Source organism: Trichoderma atroviride, chromosome 2 (genome assembly GCF_020647795.1).
Source record: "Trichoderma atroviride chromosome 2, complete sequence".
Lineage (NCBI taxonomy): Eukaryota > Fungi > Ascomycota > Sordariomycetes > Hypocreales > Hypocreaceae > Trichoderma > Trichoderma atroviride.
In genome coordinates, this window is record NC_089401.1 from 2469706 (window position 1) to 2492080 (window position 22375).

Here is a 22375-nt window from a genome sequence, read left to right on the forward strand (position 1 = left end):
GAGAACTCCAAGGGATCTATTCATCTGTATCTCTCGCTGCTTTACACGCCATTCCTTTGTGGGGTTGAGACGCCAACAGGGCCCCGCTTCGGAATGGTCGCCCGGAACTCGTCTCCGGGATCGATGGAGTCGCCTAATATCTCCCCGGGCTTGGCATATTGGGGTATTGCACTACTGATGAAGCTAGCATTGGCAGCCGTAGCACATGTATTATCTAGTAATAGGCCCTCGGTCGAATTCAGCATTCTCTTGGACAAGATGTGGCTGTCGTCACTCCGTTTCTTACTTCCCGAGTACGTCTTTGACTACCTAAGAAAGCATCTAGAACTGTCTTGCCCATAAAGGTGCTTCTTGCTTATTTACTGCTGCGTTTGGTAACTACACCTAGCTGAGCCTGTGGATTATACGACGAGACAGTTTGTGTAATAGCGTGCCATCTGCAAATATGGCAGTGGACAACGGTTCAAGAGCCATTGGCTTACCTGACGATGAACTCATACGGAAATATGTCCACGGATGCCACATCTTGCACTACTACAACATCGTGGATGCCTACGGCCACATTTCAGTTCGTCTCAGCGAGTCCGTCTTCATGATGTCGCGGTACATGGCCCCGGCGCTTGTGTCATCTGCGCAAGACATGGTGTTGTACGACGTTGAGAGCGGCGAAGCTCTGAAGAAAGATGCGCCAAAAGGTTTGCCCCCTTGTACCATCGAATTTCTTCGTCTGCGCAATTTTCAGCTGACTAGAAGCCATCTTTAGGCTTCTCAGAACGCTATATCCATTCAGAAGTATACAAGGCATATCCAAACGTCCAAGCGGTCGTGCACTCGCATTCACTCGAAGTGATCCCCTTCTCCATATCGTCGACGCCTTTACGAGCTTGTTTCCACATCGCCGGGTTCCTAGGCACCGGAGTCCCCGTATGGGACGCGGCAACGGTATATAAAGAGAATCCTCAAGCGAGCAACGATATGTTGGTCCGCAGCACGGAGATGGGAGCATCACTGGCCAAAGCACTGGGCCCGGCCGACGATGAAGGACTGCCCAAATATCCAGTGGCGCTGATGCGTGGCCATGGCTTTGTTGCCACTGCAAACAGCTTGGAGATGGTCATCGCCAAGAGCATCTACACCATCCATAATGCACGTGTTCAGAGATCTGCAATGGCGATTTCGGGAGGCATGGAGGGGGTGCATTTCTTCAGCGAGCGAGAGGCCCACGACACGGCGTTGACGGCCATGGCGGGGGCAGCCAAGCCGTGGCCGCTGTGGGTGGCCGAGGTTGAGTGTCACCCGCTGTATAAGAACAATGTGTAGCGAATATTGGATAGATAATCAAGCACGTCCGCGTTTGTGATCTCAAGCGGTACAAGTGAAAAAGACGACCTCGTCTTGGCGTAATACGCAGTGACAGCTCAGCTCGTGTTGGAATTGCTCCGTCGAGGCCAGGGCTTAGCGCTAACCACCGCTGAAGATGCAACTATTACGCCGCTAGCGAGGCACATGTAGCGCATTTCCCCGCATCGGCAGTGGAGCGTGGGGGATCCGTCCAGCGGGTGGCCACTTCTGAACTTCTGATGATTTATAACCGCCGCGATCCCGTAGTCCGAGTTCCCCATCCAGTGTCCGGATCGCTTGTCCGCTCACCATCCGCAGTTGTGTGATACAGCGCAGAGTGGAGAGATTCTCATCAGCTCATTGCCCAATGGCCGCATCACTTGCTGCTGCCTCGTTTCCCACGCCATCCATGTCCGCCAGCTCTGGGGACACTGGACGGGGGTCTCACGTATACACGCAGCCACAGCCATATCAGCCACAGCCGTCCTCGCGCCACGCAGAGCCCCTTTCTTCTTCTACTCACGAGCCTCAACAGAAGCACAAGCAACAACAGTCACAGCAACAGTCTCAGCAACAGTCTCAACAACAGCAACGGCCCGCCAAACGTCGTCGAATTGGCTATGCTTGTAATCTCTGCCGGACCAAGAAGAACCGGTGCGATGGCGAGAGACCGTCTTGCGGGCCGTGCAAGGAGCGGCGTCAGGAGTGCGTCTACAGCCCCCAACGCACAAAGATTTCGGTGACACAAGAGTAAGTCTTCTCTAATAGAGCGAGGATGACAGCATTCTCTTACATGTATGGTGCCAATCACTATTGTTTCATGGCACGCCTTCTTCAGCTCTTCGATATCACCGCAACCCTCTAGTGTGGTCTTACTCACTTTTTTGCTTCTAGATATATTGAGAATCTGAGAGCACGGAATCGTATGCTTGAAGATCACATAGCTGCCAGTCAGCATGGTCAAAACCCCCAGTCACCGTAAGTTGTTTAATCGCCTAGCGTTCCTATTGAAGCACACCATGAAGCTAAGCTACGCTTTACTAGTGGTCATGAAAGCACATACTCCAAGGAATCGCCTCTTGGGACAACCAGACCAGCTTCATATCAGACTTCCAGAGATAGTTTACCATCTCAACAACACGAAAATCCTCCTTCACCTACATTAACAGTGGAAGAACGACCAGAACGGCAGCGTCAGCACCACCAAACCGGCAGCCAACACCGTCCTGATCGGCCGAGGAGCAGCCACTCTGCTTTGCCGGGAGAGTACTTTGGAGAGTCCTCGGCTTTTGATTTTATTACCAAAGTGACATCACCAAATAATAATGACCATACATCGGGCAACTCTAGAGCGACTGCCACAACTCCTACAGCAGGCGTAGGCGGTGGCACTGCAACCGGAAAAGCTTCAGCATCGACAGGAAGAATACCAAAAGCTCTGGCTGCGAGAAGAAGCATCGTAGAGGCATCCGGGGTTGGTGGCGAGTCACTAGCCGAGTCGTCGCCTTCAACAGTCGTATTTGAGGAGCTCCTTGGTATTGGAGCAGGAATAGGGGACGGCAGCGGAAGCAGTGACTTATTCGAACTGCCCCAGCGCTCATTAGCCGACCGTTTGGTAACATCGTACTTTAAGCACCGACATCCACTGAATCCATATCTACACGAGGGGACATTTCGCCAGCGGTATGCACGACTATGGCTTAGCAAGGATGTGGGCGGCGAAGAGGCAGCACCCAACAACTTAGCCTGGCTGGGCCTGGTGAATATGGTGTTTGCATTTGGCAGTGAGCATGCACAGACTCGTCATCCACATCACGGAAGCCCAAGCAATTCAGCATCAGCGAAACCAGACCGCGCCCGCTTCTTCAAACGGGCAAAGATGTTGGCATTCTCGAGCATCCTACAAGCCAAGATTGAGCTCGTACAGGCGTTATTGCTGATGAGCCATTACCTGCATGGTTCTTTGGAGCTCAACCACTGCTGGACCGTCATTGGGTTAGCTATTCGCACAGCTCAAGAGCTGGGCCTTTACCTCGATTCCACTGACTTCACAAACGATATCGTCGAGCAGGAGATCCGTAAGCGCGTGTGGTGGGGTTGCTTCGTCATCGACCGTCTCGTTAGCATCAAAGTTGGCCGTCCGCCTACCATCCACGACATACCTGCCATCCGTGTCGGTCTTCCACTTGCAGTCGACGATGAGTTTCTCGATGAGGCGTCTAATTACACTCAACCTAGCAATATTCCATCCAAAATTGTCTTCTTTAACCATATTGTGACTCAGTGTCGCCTATTGGCCAAGGTGCTGGATACTCTATACGACAACACGCCAAGTAGCAGCGGTAGTGGTGCTGGTAGCAGCAGCTCGTCGTCAGCAGGCCGCGAGGCCAGAGTTCGCATCAAGGTCGACTTACCAGATCTTCTGGCCATGTCGATTCAACTAGATGGTGAGCTGGTTGCATGGCAAAATTTGCTGCCTCCGCACCTCCGCACTGATTCGGACGTGCCGGGCTGGCATTTTGAGCGGCAACGAAGCGTCTTGCTTATGCGGTATGAATATTTCACACAACTGTTTCGGGACCAATTCATAACTTACACTTGCTTTAGATTGCTCCACATCAGGCTCCTTATACATCGACAAACGCTGCTCTACTATATTCTACGCCGCATCCCTGATCCTTTCCAGGCTGATCTGGCCCATTTGTGCATTAGAAGATGTGTCATGGCAGCATATGATGCTATTGCTGAAGTGCATCTCCTCACCCAAAAGAACTTACTTTCTTCGTCTTGGCATAACTCACACTGTAAGCCTCTCTCCATTCAATGCAGCTACTCTGAGCTAATGCGTGATAGATGTTTTCACTGCTCTGAGCGTTTTGTTAGTCTACCAACACCTCGACCCTCATTCTCGCTCAAAAGTCGACATACCACAATCGTCAGATATTGACAACATTATCGGCCACGGGCTGGAACACCTTCAACGAGTTGGTGGCGATATCCATCCCCTGGCCTCTCGCTATGTCCGCTCCTTTCAGCAGCTGCAGACGCGGTTACAAGCGATTGGCACATTATCCGCCAATGCGCCGCTTTTGGCAGTGCGTGGGAAGCAGCAGCTGTCGATGAGGGAGGACGGCGTAGCGAACTTGCGCCAAGCCCACATAACAAACTCTACTACTGACTCGGACCAGAGTAGCAGTGCAGGACACCAAGCGGGCTCAGCAACTAGCGGAAGCTCAGGCAAAGACCCGGTGAATATGCCGGACCAGAGCCAGGAAAACAATGAAGTAAGCTACTACGGAGATGCTTACCAGGAACAATACAATGACCGTAATGTCGAATATGGAGATGATGGTTTCATGTGGGCTGGATTTGATGACGAGTTTGCGGTCATACAGAGCGCTTTGTTGGATAGCAGCGGGTGGGGGTCTGGATTCTTGGATCCTTGGGCACAGTGATGAATGTATTCTTATAGCGCTTTTTGCTTTTTGGTGTCATCTTGGGAGTTTGGATGCATGGTGAATGCGGAATATTGGGTTTGTAGTGTGTAACTGAGCTGAGAGGAGGTTTTCATATAGTCTCAACGCCTCTTCATCTACTTGAACTGGAGTTGTTGAAATAATAATGATAATCAATAATATTGAGTTGTGTAGCATCAGCCTATTGGCTTCAAAAGAGTAGCATGTATTTTGATCTATTTATTATGATGTTATATAACGATGCGTAACAACAGTACACTGAAATGATATCGTATGCATTCGTACAAGACAGTAAAAGAATTCAGCCCAAACCTGCCACTCATCTCTATAGACCAAGGCGAGTCCTCGTAGCATTAAAGTCCGCCTCCAGATCATGCCCCCAAACCCAAGTCATGCGGTCCTTGAACTTGTCATGAATGACCTGCAAACGCTGCTCAAAGACCAGGCCGGCGAACTCGGGGCCCTGCATCTCGTAGACGTCGCCTGCTTGACGGGACGTCAGCTGAGCCCTCTGGGCCCTCGGCAGTCTTGTTTCCTGGTAGAGCTTCATGTATGTTTCTAGGCCGACGGAAGGGTTCTCGAAAAAGGCCTTAATGGCTTGGCCCATGACGAATGAGTCTTCGATTGCGTGGCCGGCGCCCGAGCCTGTAAAGCAAATGTCAGTAAGAACTGCATGTTGTATGAGATTGAGACTGGTTGTGTGTTTGTTATTCACCTTGATGAGGAAGCATGGCGTGAGCAGCATCGCCGCCAAGCACTACCTTTCCTCCTAGATACACCCATTGGTCGAGCAGCTCGCGGTCATTCAGCTTCCACTTGCCAGGCCGGGGCTCCATGGCACGAACCACCTTCTGGACCGTCTCATCCCAGCCGGAAAACTCAGCCTCGACTTCAGAACGGGGCGCGGTACTTGACCAGCTCTCTTTCAAATCACCGAGCTCGGCCTCGGTTTTTGACACAAACGCGACGACATTGAGTGTCTTGTTTTGAGAGATGGGGAAGACGAGAAAGTGTCTGCTGGGGCCGAGCCACGAAACCGCAAAGGAGTCGTATGGCCAGTCTTGTTCGACAGCCGACATGGGAAGAAGACCGCGGTAGCAGACACGGCCTGAATAGCGCGGCATCAAATCGCTGCCTTTGGAAAACTGTCGTCGCACGTTGGAGTGGATGCCATCGCAGGCAATGACGAGATCAGCTGCGACGTGAGTGTCGTCTGCGAAATGAATCACCGCCTTGCCGCCCTTTTGGTCCTCGACGATCTCGACGGCTCTCTTGTCCGTCTCCAACTTGGCGCAGGCAGTGTCTCTGATATGCTCATACAGCACTTGAAGGAACTCGGCGCGATGAACGCTCAGCTGGCGCACGCCGCCGTTGCCCGCCTCCTCGTCCATGGCGCCGACAGACACAATCTCGTCGCCATTGTCCCATCGCCTCAAGCTGCGGTGGATGCCGTTGCGGTCGCCCGAGATGGCATTGGCTGCTTCGTAGACGCCGTAGCGCTTGAGGATGCGGCTCGCGTTGACGCCAATGCCGATGCCTGCTCCGATTTCCTTGTATGCCGGTGCTTGTTCGTAGACGGTGATGTTCTTGAGAGAAGGGACTTGCGTGGCTAGGGATAGGGCCATGGCCAGACCACCGATTCCGCCGCCGAGAATGGCGACTGAAAAAGTGTCTGGCGATGCTGCTGGTCTGCTCCCAATGGCCATGTTGTGTTTTTGTCTTGATCTTTCTGTCTAAGTGGTGAAAGAAGGATAGTGTATGCCAAGAAAGGATGGAAGTAGGAAAGCGCGAGACCTTCCTAGTCTATATAATATTGAAAAAAGAGCTCTAAATTGCTGTAGAAAGAGAGAAAGCAAGAGTGAGAAAGAGATTGGGTGATCCGACGAGGGGAGAAAATGGGAAAGGAGATGAGTTCCGAGAATAGAGGGTCAGACTCTAAGCAAGTCCATCTTCCCGGATCTCGTTATCATCGTTCGATACGACCCAGAATTTCGGCATTAGCGGCAAACGGGTAGTCAGAGATAAGTTTTGGAGTCTTTGAATGTGACTGCATCTTCGATTTACGCCGCCCTCTGTCTCCATGGCGTTTGCTCAGATCGCTGAGGCGTGACATGGGCTGCGGTTCCGGAGATGGTGGGGCGTCTCGGCTTAGACGGGGAACCGCGCCGGAGAAGCTTTCCGGTGCGGGGGAAAAGATGGCGGCGTGTTATTGGCTCGGGAATTATGCCATGCAGGCTCGAGATGAAGTGCCTCGGGGAGATAAAAGTTCAGATTTCGCGCTAGCTGCGGTGACATTCCACTTGTTGCTGCTAGAGAGCTCTTGAGCCTTGTCTGACCACCTGGTCGATTTGGACATGTCGCGGGTTTAATGGCTAGTCCAATGGCTAGCAGAGGCAGACGTCTTTCTTCATAGAAGAGAGAAGGTAGCAAGAGCAGTGGTACGATGGATGGTCTGATTTATTCATCTGTGGCCTGATACATGATATGATCTAAAAAGGCTTTATAGAATATAACACAGCGTGCACCATTATATTAAGCTTGCCCGCAAGGCACATACCTACGTGATAGTATATGTAGAATCATCTGTATACCCAATCCCATCTCAGACAAGAACAACTACAGATCCTGGTGCATCTTGGGCACGCCCTGAGCCTCGCGAATCGCCTGCCCCTTCCAGATTAACAAAAGCAGCGGACACCATGCGCAAAAGTTGATGATGGCAAATACGCCCCACGCAACGCCAAAACCGGCGCTCTGCCCAAACGGCAAAGCGTAGAATCCAATTGTAAAGGCAAACGTTTGCCGGAACAAGTTGATAATCGTCGATACCTCTGCGGCTTGCGGCTTATAACAATCGGCAATGTACGAATAAGTGAGAGTGGTGCCGGCCTGGACGCCGATGGACGCCACGGTCATGCCGACGGCGAGAGCAATCCACGGGGCATGATTGGAGACGGACACGCCGTGGATAATGAGACCCGCAGGCAGGAATAAACAGAGAGGAGCCAGGTGTAGACGCGCCTCGGGCTTGCGGTAACCATCGTGACGACGGGCATATCGGTTGATCAGCCAATCAGAGATCCAACCCGTGCAAGACTCGCCAATCAAACAGCCAAGAGTCAATGGAATACCAAGCAGCAGGCCGTTTTGCTCAGTGTCGAAATGGTACAGCCTCTCCGTGATGCTCGAAGCCGTCAACACAAAGACGATGGAGCCGTACGTGTTGGCCGTCATGTAATACACGCACGGCACCACCACGGCGACGTACCGGAGCATCTTGAAGTTGTGCAGGAAATCGGATGGGCGAAGCTTGCGGTCGATGACCTTGCCGTGGAAGGCGAAGCGTTGCCAGTAGCTGCGGTTCTCGAGCGTGCTGAACTGAGTACGCGAGAAGAGCGTCTCGGGGAAGAAGACTATGAAGCAGCCCAGGACGATGCCCAGCATGATGGCGTTCCACTTGAAGATCCAGCGGAATCCTTGGTTCTGGGCGATGAAGCCGCCGGCAATGGGACCAAAGTGCGGCTGTTGAGCTCTCGAGTCAGCAAGTGCGCGCTTATAATGGATTGTCTGGTGGAGTCTACGAGTTTGGGATTGACAAGACTTACACCGTTAGTAAGGGCGAGTGCGTAGAATCCAATATACTTTCCACGCTCTCCCTGGAAGAACATGTCGGTAATCTAGTACGCACACAAAACTATTAGTTTTCATCTGCACTGACATCTTTCGAACAGAAAGAAAGAAGCGAGACTTACCGTGGCACCACCAATAGCGAGAGCAACACTGGCACCGATACCGACAATGCATCGAGTGAGGATCTGGGTCCCGTACGATGGCGCGTATGCCGAACCAATGTTGGCACCTATGGCAATGGCCGTGAAGATGAGGTACGCCGGGCGTCTACCGTACAAGTTGACAAATGGGGTAACCACCAATGGCGTGACGCCCCCGAAAAGCGTGTACGTCGTCGTGAGATAGCTGGCGGCTTGATGCGAAACTCCATAGGCCAGAGCAATGGGGCCAAATGCAGCGGGAACCATGCCGGCGCCGACTAGAGTTGAAATCAGTTTCGAGTTTCGAGTTGGAGCTGAGTGGGATATACTTACACTGCACGATAAACGCGAGCAGGCAGAGCAAGGCAAGGACAAAGCACTTGTACCAGTACGGCCAATTCTACAAAAGCAGAGAAGAAGCTGTATCAGCACATCGTTGTTCAAGTTCATGAGTAACACAATAACATGGACACAACATACCAACGGATCATCCTTGTGGTCGCTGGGCTGCGGCACCAGAGGCAAACCATGGGAATCGAGCTTGAGATCCGAGACGGGCTCCTTGCTATCCTTGCTGCTTGTCTCAAAGGGAGACGCGCTCTCCACATGCGCTGCATTGGGCACCGCGGGCTTTATCGAGCCACTGGCCTTGGCTTCAGGGTCTTTGTCCATGGAGAGAGACGATACAATATCGTGGAAGTTGTAGTGTATATCTTTTGGAAGATGAGACCCGAAGAGTAGGCGTCGAGATGAGGAAAGAAGACGGGGGGGAAAAGGAGAGATGGTTGAAAATTGAGGTTATAAAGAAATGTTATACATCAACAATCGGTGAAGCTGCTTCGCGCCCATCGCGTTTACTCGGGAGCGGGATGGGCTGCCATACAGGGGAGAGGCGTTTATTATAAGTCCCGGGCTTTATTGCCCCGCGAGCGGCGGGGACTTTGGGATTCCGGGGTAGCAGCAGATTCTATCTTGAGCATCTACTGCTGGGATGGGCATATCTGGAAAATAGCCTAAGAGGAAAAAAGCTGGGGCTTGGTGCAGGAAATGCGATAAGGACGTGCCATCCGAGAGCGTTTCTGGCAATGGAAGAGGGAGGGGAGCCACGTGCGATCTCATGGTTTGTTTCTTCCGCTGGGCTGTGACAGATGACCCCGAGTCTATTGATTGCCTTTTCCTGGGGTAAGAAGTAAGACTAGATTTTGGAATTAATTGAGTCTGGCGGCAAGTTTAGTTGCTAGTCGAGCCCGGATAGAGTCTCCGAGGGGCACTAATTCGAACGATGTCGAAGGGTTCCGGGAATACGGTTTTGGAGGTACGGGAGTACACGTATTTGCCTTTTCAGGCCATGTCTGTTCTGGACTCTGGACCCCCGCAGTTTTTGGAGTCGAAGATTGCGGGGTGCAGTTGTCTAGCTTGAAGGGCGAAGATGGAGTTTGTTGTCCGGAATGAAGATCCGGAGTGAGCAAAGTTGGGGGCTGATGCTGGAACAGAGCTTTTATGGGTTGAGAAGTTTGGATATTTTGGAGTACAAGATTTCACTTTGAACGAGATTTACCGTTTATGAGACGTCGTAAAATAGTTTGTGTTGGATATTATATAGCTTAGTCTACATGTACTTCATAACAGCAGCATCGCAACTCATGTTGAAATTCTCGCTGAACCCATCACAAACAAACAAATTCATCAACATCATCACCTCATTCCCATTATCCAATGCGAAAGTTGATGCGTCTCACAGGAGCAAACAGCTCCTCAATCGGTACCGTCCGCTCAATCATGTTCTGCTCATACAAAAACTGCACCACCGCCTCCAACGTCTTGCGGTTCTCTTCCAAGCCATACGGCCAGCAGTCTCCCCCAAAAGTCTCCTGAATCTCGTCCAAGTCCCGACCCAGCCAAGGCAGCATGTATCTGAGCGCGCCGAGCGACTCCATCCGCTTGCGCGCAATCTCCTTGCTGTCCTCGAGAGCGTTGAACAGCGCCGAGGCGACAAACTTGTTTGCCTCGTAGAACTCGCGGCGAAAAGCAACCAAGTGCATGATGGGGAAGATGCCCGTCCGCTTGTAGTAATCACTCTCGACGTCCTTGAAGTTGGGGAACAATCTCTGTACATGCGGGACCTTGTTGAGGCACGCAGGAATATCAGCGCCAATCGTAGCAGCGACTTCGCCAGACTCCAACATATCCGAAAGCGACTTGTTCGGATCCGTGTTGTTCGTGATCTTCACCGGCTTCAGCAGCGGCAGCACCGACGGCTGGCCATGCGACCCCGGCGTCTCCATCTTGCCCTGCACCCACTCAATCGTCGACAAGTCCACGCCGTACTCGTGCTGCAGGATGCCGCGGATGTACACCGCCGCCGTCATGTGGTACAGCTGCACGCCAATGCGCTTGCCGTTGAGGTCCTCGGGCTTCTTGACGATGTTTGTGTTGACGCAGATGAAGGAGTGGCGGAACACGCGCGACGCAAAGACGGGGATGGCGACGAAGCTGCGGTCGCCGGCGACGTGGCGCGTGATGTACTCGGAGGCGGACAGTTCGGAGACGTCGAATTCCTTGTTGGCGACCATGCGGTCGAAGATGTCGCGCGGGTGCTGCACCTCGACGAAGTTGACGTTGAGGCCGGGCGTGGGCACTTCGCCGGTGGAGAGGGGCACCATGCGGTCGTAGAGGGCGCAGGCGAAGTTGACGTTGAGGGGGGGCATGTTGAAGATTTAGCAAGCTTGCTGTAACTGTCAAATATGTTGCGTATGAAGCTGCAGCTGGAGCTGGAGCCGAGTCTATCTTCAATCTTCTTTACTCTATATAGCTCCGTGGATTGATGTATAAGCAGAGTCGAGCCCATCTACGGTGCAAGATGTCCAAAGCTACAAGACACAAGCTCAGCTACGAGCTGCATCATTCCCGGCATTGGACTCCGGCCATCACAATCTCATTTCAAGCAATCCCATCTGTGAAAATGAAATTCCATCGAAGAGTGCTCCGGATGTCGACTCCGGAGCTAGCTGAAGGCGGGGCCGCCAAAGAGTCCTAAAAGCGGCAGCACTTTGTACAGGAACAGCTAAAGAGTGCATTAGCAGCAAGTCGTTGGTATTAGACAGCAGCAGTTGTGAATAGGGCATTTACAAAGTGTTTGTAGAAAAGTCTAGATGTTGGTAGAAAGAGAAGGAGTCTGATGGAGCGAACATTGACCCGAACATCGACCCGAATACCCCATTTCGCTGTTCTAGACCGCTGAGCGCCCCTCGACAGCGGCTAAATAGGTACCCACACCCTGTATCTTCCACTCACCCAACGATATACCCTCATTCTATGTGATCCAGCGAATGATAATGGACATTGGCCTCGCTCGACGATGGAATGATGCAGTTCGAGGCGAGATGAGATCATGTGATGCCGCACCCTCGGATCAAAACACCAAAGCAGCAACTCGCTGACTTGTATGATGCGCCTGCTTGCCTCTCTGGGCGTCTGAATCCCTGATTTGCTTACTTTACCAACTGCCAGACCCAAGCTGTCATTCGCCTACAAATAACAAGGAGCATCAAGAGGCGAATAGATTGACCATCTGCAAAGTCTGCCAATGTCTTGGTATTTAGCAAAATCTGGCGGTAAACACACCACAAGCGCTGATGTCCTCATTCCATCATTTCTTTCATGCCTCTCCAATCGCACGCAGCCAACCTTCACATTTCATCCCATTTTACCCATCCCAATCTATTTGCATAACACTGCTCCTTTGATAAGGGTTTAGGCCCATGCAGCTCCAAAAAGGAGGGTCGTACCATGCAATCTTGGCCATGACGTCACGAGATTTACAGTAGCTGCTTCAATTGTTTTTTTTTTTTTTTTGATTTCTTTTTTCCCATTTTTTTTTCTCTTGCAGAAAGAGATCTTCGATCGCATCGAAGCGTACCGTGCGAAAAGGGAAAAAGAAGTCTCCACGTTTGTTTTTTTGCGTAATGCCAAATGCCAGAATGTCGATCAACTGTGTTTTTCGGTCGCAGCCAAGGACCCGACGATTGTTTTGTTCATCCGATCGCATGGGTTCCCGCATCCGTTTTGATTAATTTTTTTTCTTCTCTTTTCCAATGTTTCTTTTCATTCTCCGTTTCAATTTTGAGACATGGGGTGACACAATGTGATTCATGTGCAGCGCCGGGAAGAGATAAGATGCCATCATATGTCTCGCCTTTCCATCTCAATTACTAGCATGTGCTAATCTTCTCATCTCACCCAGCCTGTTTCAGCTCCGTCATCCCCTTCCAGCGATCTCTGATCCCCAAAAGCCCAGACCACGTTCCCCTCCACCGCCCAATAACCAATCCCCGAATCCTTGCCCGGTGAAGTCACCATTTTTCTTGCTTCCCATCCTTTCTGCCGTTCAATTCTTTTCCCTCTCCGGCAAATGTGCCGTGAGCTGCCTTGCCTAGACCCAATCCAATCCATTTTTTTTGCCTTGTACGTCACGCCACACTTTACTTGGCGAAGCTCCCTAACCCGCTTCAACCGCTTAAGCCACAATTTCTCTTCCAATGGATTGACTTTTTCAGCCCGGGCAGATCCTCATGAAACCACCCTATGCCATTAATTGTGGGGTTGCTCTTTTTATTTTCTGAGGGGAAAGAAGGGAAAGGATGATGGATTGGGCATGTAACAAGAGATGGGCCTCGATCAACTCGGGCCTCCTCTCGGATAGAATTTTTTTCTTTTTCTGCTTAGTGCTCGGGATAGATTAGATTTAAACAGAAAAAGGCACCCGTTTTCCTGCCCTTGCATTTAATCATTTTTTTCTCGTTTTAATTGCTGTCTTACCGCCCCTTATCCAACTTCCTGCTTGCTCTTTATCTATTAAGCAATTCCGCTCTTGTTCCGTCTTGCACAAGCTGAACATGCTGTAACACCAACCCATGCTGCAGCTCGTATCCATATAGAAGCCCTGAGATCCTACATGACCAGCAGCCATCCATCCATATTACTCCCATCTCTTCAAACAACATCAAGGCCTCCACAATGAACGCCGCCGTCACTCCAGCCACAACCACAACCTCCACCACCATGCTCTCCGTGCCATCGGCAACCGGCACCGCCTCACATCCAGCCCGTCCCACCTTCAACTCCCAGCGAACCCAAGACCGCCTCCGCGAAGGCGAGGGTCTCTACTCCATGATCTTTCGCACCGACAGCAACCTGCAGCGAGGCCGGAAATCCATCTTCAAAGAGACGGGCTTGGACGACGACAGTGCCAGCGACTTTACCGACGCCTCAATCTCAATCCGGTCGCCGTCCATCACGTCTCCTTCGTCACAGGAGCTGTCGCCCTTTCTATCGCATGAAGGTCATCCTCAGGTTTGACCTCTAACATCATGGTATGTTTAGACTATTTTCTCATGCTTTGGTCCGTGCGATAACTGACAATTTCTAAAGACAATATCACGATTATTTCGATCAACTACACATGACCCTCCACAGTCGCTTTCAAGCCTAAATTGTCTGGCTATGATGCCACGGCGTTCACATGTCTTTCACTAAATACCCAATATATTTACTTCATAATTTCATAATTTATTATACATCTGCTCCACTGAATAAAATTGAATTCAGCTGCAACACCATCGTTTACGTGGCATCTGCGTTTCACGGGTACTCCATCTACAAGGGAAATGAAACAAAAGTGATCGTCAAGACTACGAGGATGAAGATGACGTCACAATATATCGCAAACATTTGAATATGTCTCAAATCATGAATAAATCAATATTGTACATATAATTCTTTCGATAAGAAATGCCATATCCAGAATACATTTCCGTGATACTAGTACACAAACAGGGGTATAAATAATTGTATAGCCTCGTAGGCCCGACGAAAAGAAAGGTACTCCAGTACGATACCACAAAGCTAATGGCGTGATATGTGTGTAAAAACAAGAAGCCGCTTCAAAGCCGTTTCCTAATCCACCACAAAGCCTGTCTGGCAGGCAATGCTAAACTCGTCCACCCGATGATAAAATCCACGTAAATGTCAAACGCCGATGCCGTGCAACTCATCTGCTCTAAATGTCATCGACGATGACGATTAGAGGGAAAGAGTATGTAAAAAGAAAAAAGACAAAGGAAACAGAGCGGTATGTAGAGCTTTCATATCACATCTTCTGCAGCTCCTCTTTTGGAACCGTACCAACAAAAGCACGGCTCAAAAACGTCAGCCAAGTCTTGTTCTTTTCCTTCTTTTCCTTCTTGTTCTTCCCCTTCTCCTTCTTGCCCATCGATTCCAGAGCACCATCTGCAACTTCGTCTGTGCCCGACTCCTCGTCCTCGTCCTCATCATATGCGTCCAATGCTTCGCTTTTGCCGCCGACATCTTTCTGGCCCATCTTATAGGCCAACCTTAGGAAGCTCTTTACTGTCAAATCAGGCAGCTTATAGGCCTTGTCGGTAAACGTGCTGTACTCGACTTCGTACTCAAAGTCGCGAGGGTTCGGCTTTCCATGCTTGGGCTCCTTGTGGTCATGCTTGCCCTTGCGCCACTTGCTGATGCCCAAAAAGCCACCAACATCGTCATCAGGGATGTCGTCGTTGATGTGGGTGAGATTGGCATAGTACTGAGTATATCCAGTCAGGGTAAGCACTTGAGGAGCATAGGCAGGTCCAGGAAGCGAGCTCTTAGGCGGGTCAAGAGGAACTATCAGATCGTGGTCCTTGGGTGGCCTACGAGGGCCCTTGGAATTCTTGCCCTTCTTCTTCTTAACAATCTCGACCAGTATCTCTTCCAAGTCTCCGTAATCGGGTGTGTCTTCTTCTGGCAGACCCAGTGGTGAAGAGGAATTGGCCAAGTCATATGCATCTCGCCACACAGGCGTGTCTTCGATTCCGGTAATATTGTACTCGACAATGCGAAGCGTGGGGAAATAATTCGGCACAACGCTTGGGCTAATCAAAGAAAGCTGAAACCGCTCGGCGTATTTACCGCCAATCTTGCGGAGCTGCTTCTTCTTCCTGTGCTTTTTGCCCTTCTTTTTTCTGTTCTTCTTATCCGACTCTGCTCCTTCATCATCACCAACGCTTGTCTCTTCGTCTAGTTCTCGAGCAACAGACTTGGGCAAGCCTGCCCACACATCTCGCAGTTCCTGGAGATAATCTTCCTTGGACGAGATTGATAGACCCTCATCTGGAGATCCGCGTGGGTTCAACTTGTCCAGACCCAATTCAGGGGTCAACTCCTTGACATCCTGAAGTAGGAAATGGTCGATATTCATGTGCCCGTATAGAGAGCCAACAACCACGTCACGATACTGTTTCAGCCACAGCGTATACTTTTGCCAGCAAGTTTCGTCCCAGTTTTGCTTGCTCTCCGTCCGCGCAGGCGGTACATGGCCCATGAGAATGGCCTTGACGCCCCGCTCTCTCAGGATTTGCAACTGCACGCGCAGCCACTCGAGATGCTTGTATCCAGGCTCCGAGGGATGGGCACAGCCATCAACACCAGCGTTTCGGTCGAAAAAGTACATTGTATTCAAGCTGAAAACAGCCAGGCGATTGGGAATGACCTCGACATAGAACCAGCCGCCAAAGGTAAATGAATGGCGCTGCTCTTCGGGAATGAATCGGGTCCAAATATCACTGTAAGCCGCAAACCACTTGTTGGGTCCTGGCAGCATGATATTGTGGGGGAGGAAGTCATTATTGCCAAATGTGGGCACGATGGGAATGCTCAGCCCATGCTGAGGTGTTGAGAAAGTTTCGATAAACTTGTCGGCAATGATTCGGTTTGTCCGCAGAATCTCAGGCTCGTGGCGCGGGTTCTGCTCGTCGCTGTCGTGCCTGGCCGAGTCGCCGGTCCAGATGACAAAGTCGATGTCGTCCTTGAGGTTCTCTTTGATCCAGGCAAAAGTCGCATTGACGAGCGAAAAGGGTGAGTCGCAGTCGGTTTTTTCGGCGCCGTACGATCCAGCCAGTCCCTTGCCGCGGTGGCAGGCGACGCTCTCCTCGGTGGAGGTGTGCACTCGATAGAGCTCGTCGGGATGGAAATCTGCATCAGGTATCAAAGTCAGCCCAGGATACCGCCAATCATGGCAGACCGATGCGATGTTGCATCTGGTGGATTGCAGAGATAAGGTCGATTGGTGGGCGGCAGAGCTGCAAAGTGCCTGATACAGCAGCGCCGCATAGATAACGCAGACAGAAGCAAAAGAAGCTTTTTGTGTGCCGTGTGTGTGCCAATGACATGCGCAAAAATCCTAGTTAGACGCACCTGAAATATGCAGGAACCGGCCGTTCAATTTCCGTGACGCAGCCTCAGTCCCGATCGGGCTCAAGACTTTTTGGTCGTCCAGGCCAGATGCTGCAGGCAAGGCAAGGACACCCGCATTCCACGATGCGAGGGCCAGCAGCATCAGCCGGCATTTCGTTTGATGGCGAAGGCCGCCGCCGCCGTATTGGCGAGGCATCGTAGGAAAGAAATAGTAGTGCGAAGCCAAAGGAGGATTTTTTTTTCTTGGCGCAGAATCTAGGTAGGTAGAAATAGGGTATCGTAGGGATGCGGTTTGTGGTTTGTTGAGTGCGCACAGGGTATTGCGAAGCGGAGACGGTAATAATGAAGAATGGGTGGTGGTAAAAAAGTGAAGAAATATACCAGAAAGCAAATAAACAAGGAAAAATAAAACAAGAACTGAGAAACGCCGAGCTTAAAGATGCATGACTCTGGAGAGGCTGCCCAGCCAAATTTTTAAGGGTCCAGGGGCTGAGGAGAGTTTTTGACAGGCGGGAGGCAAGTTGGTGTACAGGCTCAGCCTATGAGGTCATCGGGCAACGCCAGCTGGATGGCCCAAACTTTTTTCTTCGCCTTGGCCGCGTCTGCCCGCTGAGACAGTCCAGGCTCAGATGATTAAATAGTAGGCAGTAACGAGCACAAATTGGAAACAGAGAAAGATGATGAATGAACAGCCGTAACTAGACGTTCACCAGGGAAAGAAGAGGAGGGATAAGAGAGCAGACAAGAGCGAGACTGCGTTCAAGATCGTGTGCGCAACTCTATTAATACCACGAATATCGTATGCCCCTCATCGGCAGTCGTCTATTACACCCCATGTTACCTCTCCAGTTCTTCATTTAAATCGCTCTCGTCTGTGATCCATTCTTCCCGTCTTCTGCAGGAAAAGGGCCTTGATGGCCCAGCCCAGGGTCCTGCTGATCCAATATATTTGTCCGAGATGCGATCCATCCGTCTCCACCGACAGACAGCCTAGCGGTTCAACGCTCGCGGCCATGGACCAACCAGAGAGACGCATCTGCAAAACCTCGTCGCCATCGGCTGGCTGCAAGGGAGGGCAGACGCTCTGGACTGGCGCAGATGAACCGCTCTGGCTGACTGCTTGACTCTTCGTCTCAATCTCACGCTCTCCCCACCAACCGCCATGGCTTGCTGTCTGTGTCTAGCTCCCGCCTAGCATTCCGAACAACCGGACCCGTCGTCGTCGCCCAGAGCCAATGTCGACGCCGGTGCGCCTCCACGTGCGGCGACGAGACGCCCTCAGGCAAAGCCCAGCGTGCCACCAGGCGCAGCGAACAAGCTGCTAGAGCGTGAGCACGCGACTCTGCCTCTGCGTGTGAGGGGATGGAGAAGTGGAAAAAAGCCACCTATATCTCTCCTCATGCAAATGATTTCTGGCTGCCTTTTCTCCACTCTATTCTTGCCGTGTTGCTCGATCTATTTCTCTATTCGAGCTGGGGCTGGTGTGTGTCACTCACCCCATGCTGTGATACAGAAAAAAAAGAGGACTGGACATCGTGGCTGCGCATCCATCTGGGCTCACCTGAGCACTTTTAGAGCAGTGGGCGGATGACGCGCGACATGCGGCGGTTGGATGTACCTCAAGTCTGCGGTCGCGTGCACCAATGGATTTGCATCCAGACCTGCGGAAATGGCATCCAGAGCCATGGGGGTTGCGATGCTGGACGTTGGCTACTGCAGAGCTGATGTCACTTTGCGGGAGCGTGCATGTGCTCTTACCACATAGAAATATCCTGCGGCTCTGATACTGCGTCTACTGAACTGATGCTTGGATCAACAGTCAAAATCCCCAATATCTGCTGGCTTATTTGACCACTTTGCAGATCACAACACCGCCAGATGGTATGACGCTTTTAGTCTCAACCTCCATGCATGTATAAGACTTTTTGGCGTTGATGTCTCACCACTCAGCAGCCACCGCTGCTTTGGTTGGAGTCGTGCAACAAGCACCAGCATGTGTCCTATCATGAGCACGCATCTATATATCTGCTGTCACCCCCACCACCAACCACTCCATTGTCGATCCCCCGGCTCACGGGTTTTGCCACTGTATCACCTCTCAGCTTTCAGCTGTCTCGTACCGACTGCAGTCGGTCCAGTCATAGAGCTTGGCGAGACCCCCAGACGTCCGATAATCCCCAAGACAACTATGGCTGCAGGGCCAAGGTAAATCCCTCTTGGCTGGCGCACAGTGATATCATCTTGCCTAGTGGATGAAGACCGCCATTTTCTATCCAAAACAACATGACGATGCCAGAATAAACCGCCTCTCATGAATTCCCCGGCAATTTGGCTCTGTGCCCCGCTGCAAATACGGCACAATTGCCATCTCAAGATCACCGCCTACGCTAGTCCCAAATTGGATCCCATTCTCAACCCTCCACTTTTCATCAGTTTTTTTTTTCGCTTCCCTTTTCTTTCCTTTCTCATCATCACGCAACACACTCAACATGAGCACCTGATTCAGGTGTGAGGCCTTCTCGTCATAACAGATACGTCGCAGTTTGGGTTTATCGTTGCTAGACGAAATATTTGCCGCTCGTTTGAGGGGAGCCATAGCTTTATTTTCCGTGATGGCTCCCCATGGTTTTTCGTGGCTACATGATTTGTGTTTCCGAGATAGTTTTGCAGCGACTGCGCGTAGCCAAGTGTGCCTAGTGTAAACTTCCCATGCGATTATATTTCTACCATATAATCCTCACTACTCCCCATGCGCTCTTCGTAGCTAAGTTGCACTCTAAAAGGCCCGAGTCTCAAAAGGAACCCGAGCCTCGACAGGAGCCTGAACCTCAGCAGCGATCTATACCCCAGCAAGGACTTGGATCTGGGCAACGACCCGAGTCTCAACAGTAACCAGGATCTGAGCAACGGTTTATATTTCAGCAGCGATCTATATCTCAGCAGTAAATGGGCCCGCAATCTGCAGATGGCCTCCAACCCAACGAGTCCTCTGTATATGAGCCGGCCTTTTTGGGGCTTGAGGTCAGAATGTTTACCCTTTTCATGTATATCCATGTCAATATCAGGCTGCCTAATTATGCACTGTACAGTAGACCAAGGGAAATTCTTGTCGAAAATCCACCCACAGGGTGTCGTTTCTCGCAGCATGTCTTTCTGCAACAAAGGCATCTTGAGCTTCTTTGACCAGCCCTGTAGTCACTCCCTTAGTGCAAAAATTGAAAAGTTTCCGGAAATCCAGGGCGCGGCACCAAGTGTTCTTCAGTATGTAAGCATCTTTGCTTGAACAACTGCTTATACAAGACCGAGCTGGGGATTTCTGCAGGGAAACTGCCAACGCTCATGCTCGCGTTCTAAGGGGCATCCCTCTTCGCCATCTTCTTTCATGAAAGATCTTTTGAGAATATCCCTTGAATCTCCAATATTAGACTTGGATTTGGAAGACTTTCCTATCTGTATACAATCCCACGCTATCCGACACTCTGGCCTCCAGAGACCAACAGTAAAACCTTAAATAGTCTCTATTAACTCATAGGCGTCCAAATATTCATGTTGGCACACATCTTCTGATGAGTTTCCCAAGATTTCATTGATTGATACCTCAGTTTTATGAAGAATATCGGCTCCTAGCCTTAGTAGGCATACGAGTATCGCGAAAGCACCAAATAGCGTCTCTCCATCAATACCTGACGCTCCCAAATGGTATGACAAGACTATTGTTAAATGAATGGCCCCAAGTGCCAGTTTGGTGCCACACTTGCCGCAATGCTGGATAAATAATCCACTGGGCTGGTGAATGTGTGGATTATAACTGCCAGGAAGAAAAATGGCCATAAGATTATGACAAACAGCTTGAACAGAGCTATGGCAAAATAGATGCTTTCAACCCATCGGGATACGACAGTTGCCGCTTTGAAAGAGCTGACGAATTATTGGAGAATCTGCATCCCATCGACCACATATGTCTTTTTCTTCTCCGGGAAATTTCTCATATTGACAAAGCCAGAACTGACAATCCTAGGCATGACATTGGTATGAGAGCGCAAGACAGATATTATCAGACAATCGAAGATAGTATGGCCCATGCTATCTTCGTTATTGCTAGAGACGGGGTATTGACCGCCTAGGCGGTTCATGAATGTAGCGAGTATTAGGCAGCATGTATTGCCGCCATCCAAATAGGTAGCCGCAAGATGATAGGAATTAATCTCAGTAAACTGTTCATGAACGCCTCGACCCTCTTTTAGAATTGATTCTACAAGTTCCAAGTTGCCGGCGATTATCGCAAACTTCAAAGGTTCCAGCCGTAGCGATCTTGAGTCTTTGATCAACGATTCGCTGATATATGAGCAGGAAACTAGCAAGCTGTCAAGAGGTAAAGATGTAAAAGTGCTCTCAGCCAGCGACTCTTGCATCAATTTCGTAAAAAGGTGGTCTGCCTGGTGTTCTGGTGGCCACACAGCTGGCAGCAATGGATCCTCACTAAGATGAAGCGGTGATCGAAGACCATCTTGTGGAGAGTTAAATTCCGCCTCCTCATTGCTAATATGGACGACCCATCGACAATATTGTGCGGGCCTGAGAGGTGGCTCATCATGAGAAGCTGAAGCTGAAGGAGTGGGATGTTCTGCAAAGGATTTAAAGATTGAAGTAGGTGCCATCAACGATGTAATTGCCCCCCGTGGATATCATGTCTTTCGTCCATAGCCGAGAATTTTGCGTTGTCCAGTGCTTGGCTGTTACAACCGTATGGATCCAAAATTCGTATAAATAATTGACTAACGCTCTACTACGAGTTAGCGCTATCCTAGAGGCAGAAAGAGCACCCAAAGGCCTACATCCGATGATCTCTCTCGCAATTGAGAAAAAGTTCCCCGAAGCGACCTTGTAAAAACAAATTCAATTGATCTTGTATCTATTTTTGCCGAATTAGCTGCATGGACTGTGAGTGTACAGCGGTAGGATCCTCTAAGCTGTTGCCTGTTATGTAGTTTGGTGCAACAGGTCTGTCTTCAAAGGCGAGGGTTCATTTGGCAATCTGGCTATCGATCTAATAAGTGCGGTATAAGGATGACTCCAAGCACTTAGCCTACTGGGTAGAAAACACGTTTAGCGACTGATAACTTTTTGGACCCATTCTGATCTTACACTCCCGGCGCCATCGGTTCCACGATGTGACGACGAATTTTATCTCGCACATGTCTCTTGAGCTGTTTCGCGTCCACAGGTTTACCTTCTTAAAGTGTTACGTCTAAAATGCTTGCTCCCGTGCGGGCTCTTTTACCAAGGGCATTAATAACAGCGTCTTTCTCGCTACTTAGTACGCGCCTACGAACATTCCATTTACGGAGTTTATGCTCGAGTTCGTTCCCACTAAGAACATAGAATTATCGCAGTAGCAAAAAATACGACGCGCCAAGGCTATTGCAGGATAAATGCATAACTAACGCCATATGAAAAGCATATTTATCTTTCATGAACTCGGTAATTTGGCGTAGTGTCATACGCTTACCACCAGAGCCGTAGTTTCCCATG

The 22375-nt window shown here is 50.5% G+C and overlaps 8 protein-coding genes across 8 annotated transcripts; 3 read left to right on the forward strand and 5 right to left on the reverse strand.

Moving 5' to 3' along the window:
* Nucleotides 1–445: 445 nt before the first annotated feature.
* On the forward strand, nt 446–1320 carry TrAtP1_003608 (uncharacterized protein; the record flags this gene model as incomplete). Its single annotated transcript, XM_014088037.2, has 2 exons — nt 446–695; nt 764–1320. The coding sequence occupies 2 exons, from the start codon at nt 446–448 to the stop codon at nt 1318–1320; spliced, it is 807 nt and encodes a 268-aa protein (XP_013943512.1).
* Nucleotides 1321–1603: 283 nt separating this feature from the next.
* Nucleotides 1604–4976, forward strand: TrAtP1_003609 (uncharacterized protein). Its single transcript, XM_066111955.1, has 5 exons — nt 1604–2091; nt 2236–2319; nt 2386–3891; nt 3949–4145; nt 4195–4976. The coding sequence occupies exons 1-5, from the start codon at nt 1709–1711 to the stop codon at nt 4794–4796; spliced, it is 2772 nt and encodes a 923-aa protein (XP_065968035.1). The 5' UTR covers nt 1604–1708; the 3' UTR covers nt 4797–4976.
* Nucleotides 4977–4980: 4 nt separating this feature from the next.
* On the reverse strand, nt 4981–7266 carry TrAtP1_003610 (uncharacterized protein). The gene is made up of 2 exons (XM_014088223.2): nt 5533–7266; nt 4981–5462 (listed from the first exon to the last, which is right to left on the reverse strand). Exons 1-2 carry the CDS (start codon nt 6521–6523, stop codon nt 5143–5145), a joined length of 1311 nt encoding a protein of 436 aa, XP_013943698.1. The 5' UTR covers nt 6524–7266; the 3' UTR covers nt 4981–5142.
* A 167-nt stretch (nt 7267–7433) lies between these two features.
* Nucleotides 7434–8261, reverse strand: TrAtP1_003611 (uncharacterized protein; the record flags this gene model as incomplete). The annotated part of the gene is made up of 1 exon (XM_066111956.1): nt 7434–8261. One exon carries the CDS (start codon nt 8259–8261, stop codon nt 7434–7436), a length of 828 nt encoding a protein of 275 aa, XP_065968036.1.
* A 260-nt stretch (nt 8262–8521) lies between these two features.
* Nucleotides 8522–9259, reverse strand: TrAtP1_003612 (uncharacterized protein; the record flags this gene model as incomplete). The annotated part of the gene is made up of 1 exon (XM_066111957.1): nt 8522–9259. One exon carries the CDS (start codon nt 9257–9259, stop codon nt 8522–8524), a length of 738 nt encoding a protein of 245 aa, XP_065968037.1.
* Nucleotides 9260–10296: 1037 nt separating this feature from the next.
* On the reverse strand, nt 10297–11295 carry TrAtP1_003613 (uncharacterized protein; the record flags this gene model as incomplete). Its single annotated transcript, XM_014088040.2, has 1 exon — nt 10297–11295. The coding sequence occupies one exon, from the start codon at nt 11293–11295 to the stop codon at nt 10297–10299; it is 999 nt and encodes a 332-aa protein (XP_013943515.1).
* A 2308-nt stretch (nt 11296–13603) lies between these two features.
* On the forward strand, nt 13604–13945 carry TrAtP1_003614 (uncharacterized protein; the record flags this gene model as incomplete). Its single annotated transcript, XM_014088041.2, has 1 exon — nt 13604–13945. The coding sequence occupies one exon, from the start codon at nt 13604–13606 to the stop codon at nt 13943–13945; it is 342 nt and encodes a 113-aa protein (XP_013943516.2).
* A 790-nt stretch (nt 13946–14735) lies between these two features.
* Nucleotides 14736–17039, reverse strand: TrAtP1_003615 (uncharacterized protein; the record flags this gene model as incomplete). Its single annotated transcript, XM_014088042.2, has 2 exons — nt 14736–16621; nt 16844–17039. 2 exons carry the CDS (start codon nt 17037–17039, stop codon nt 14736–14738), a joined length of 2082 nt encoding a protein of 693 aa, XP_013943517.2.
* Between the last annotated feature and the right edge of the window lie 5336 nt (nt 17040–22375).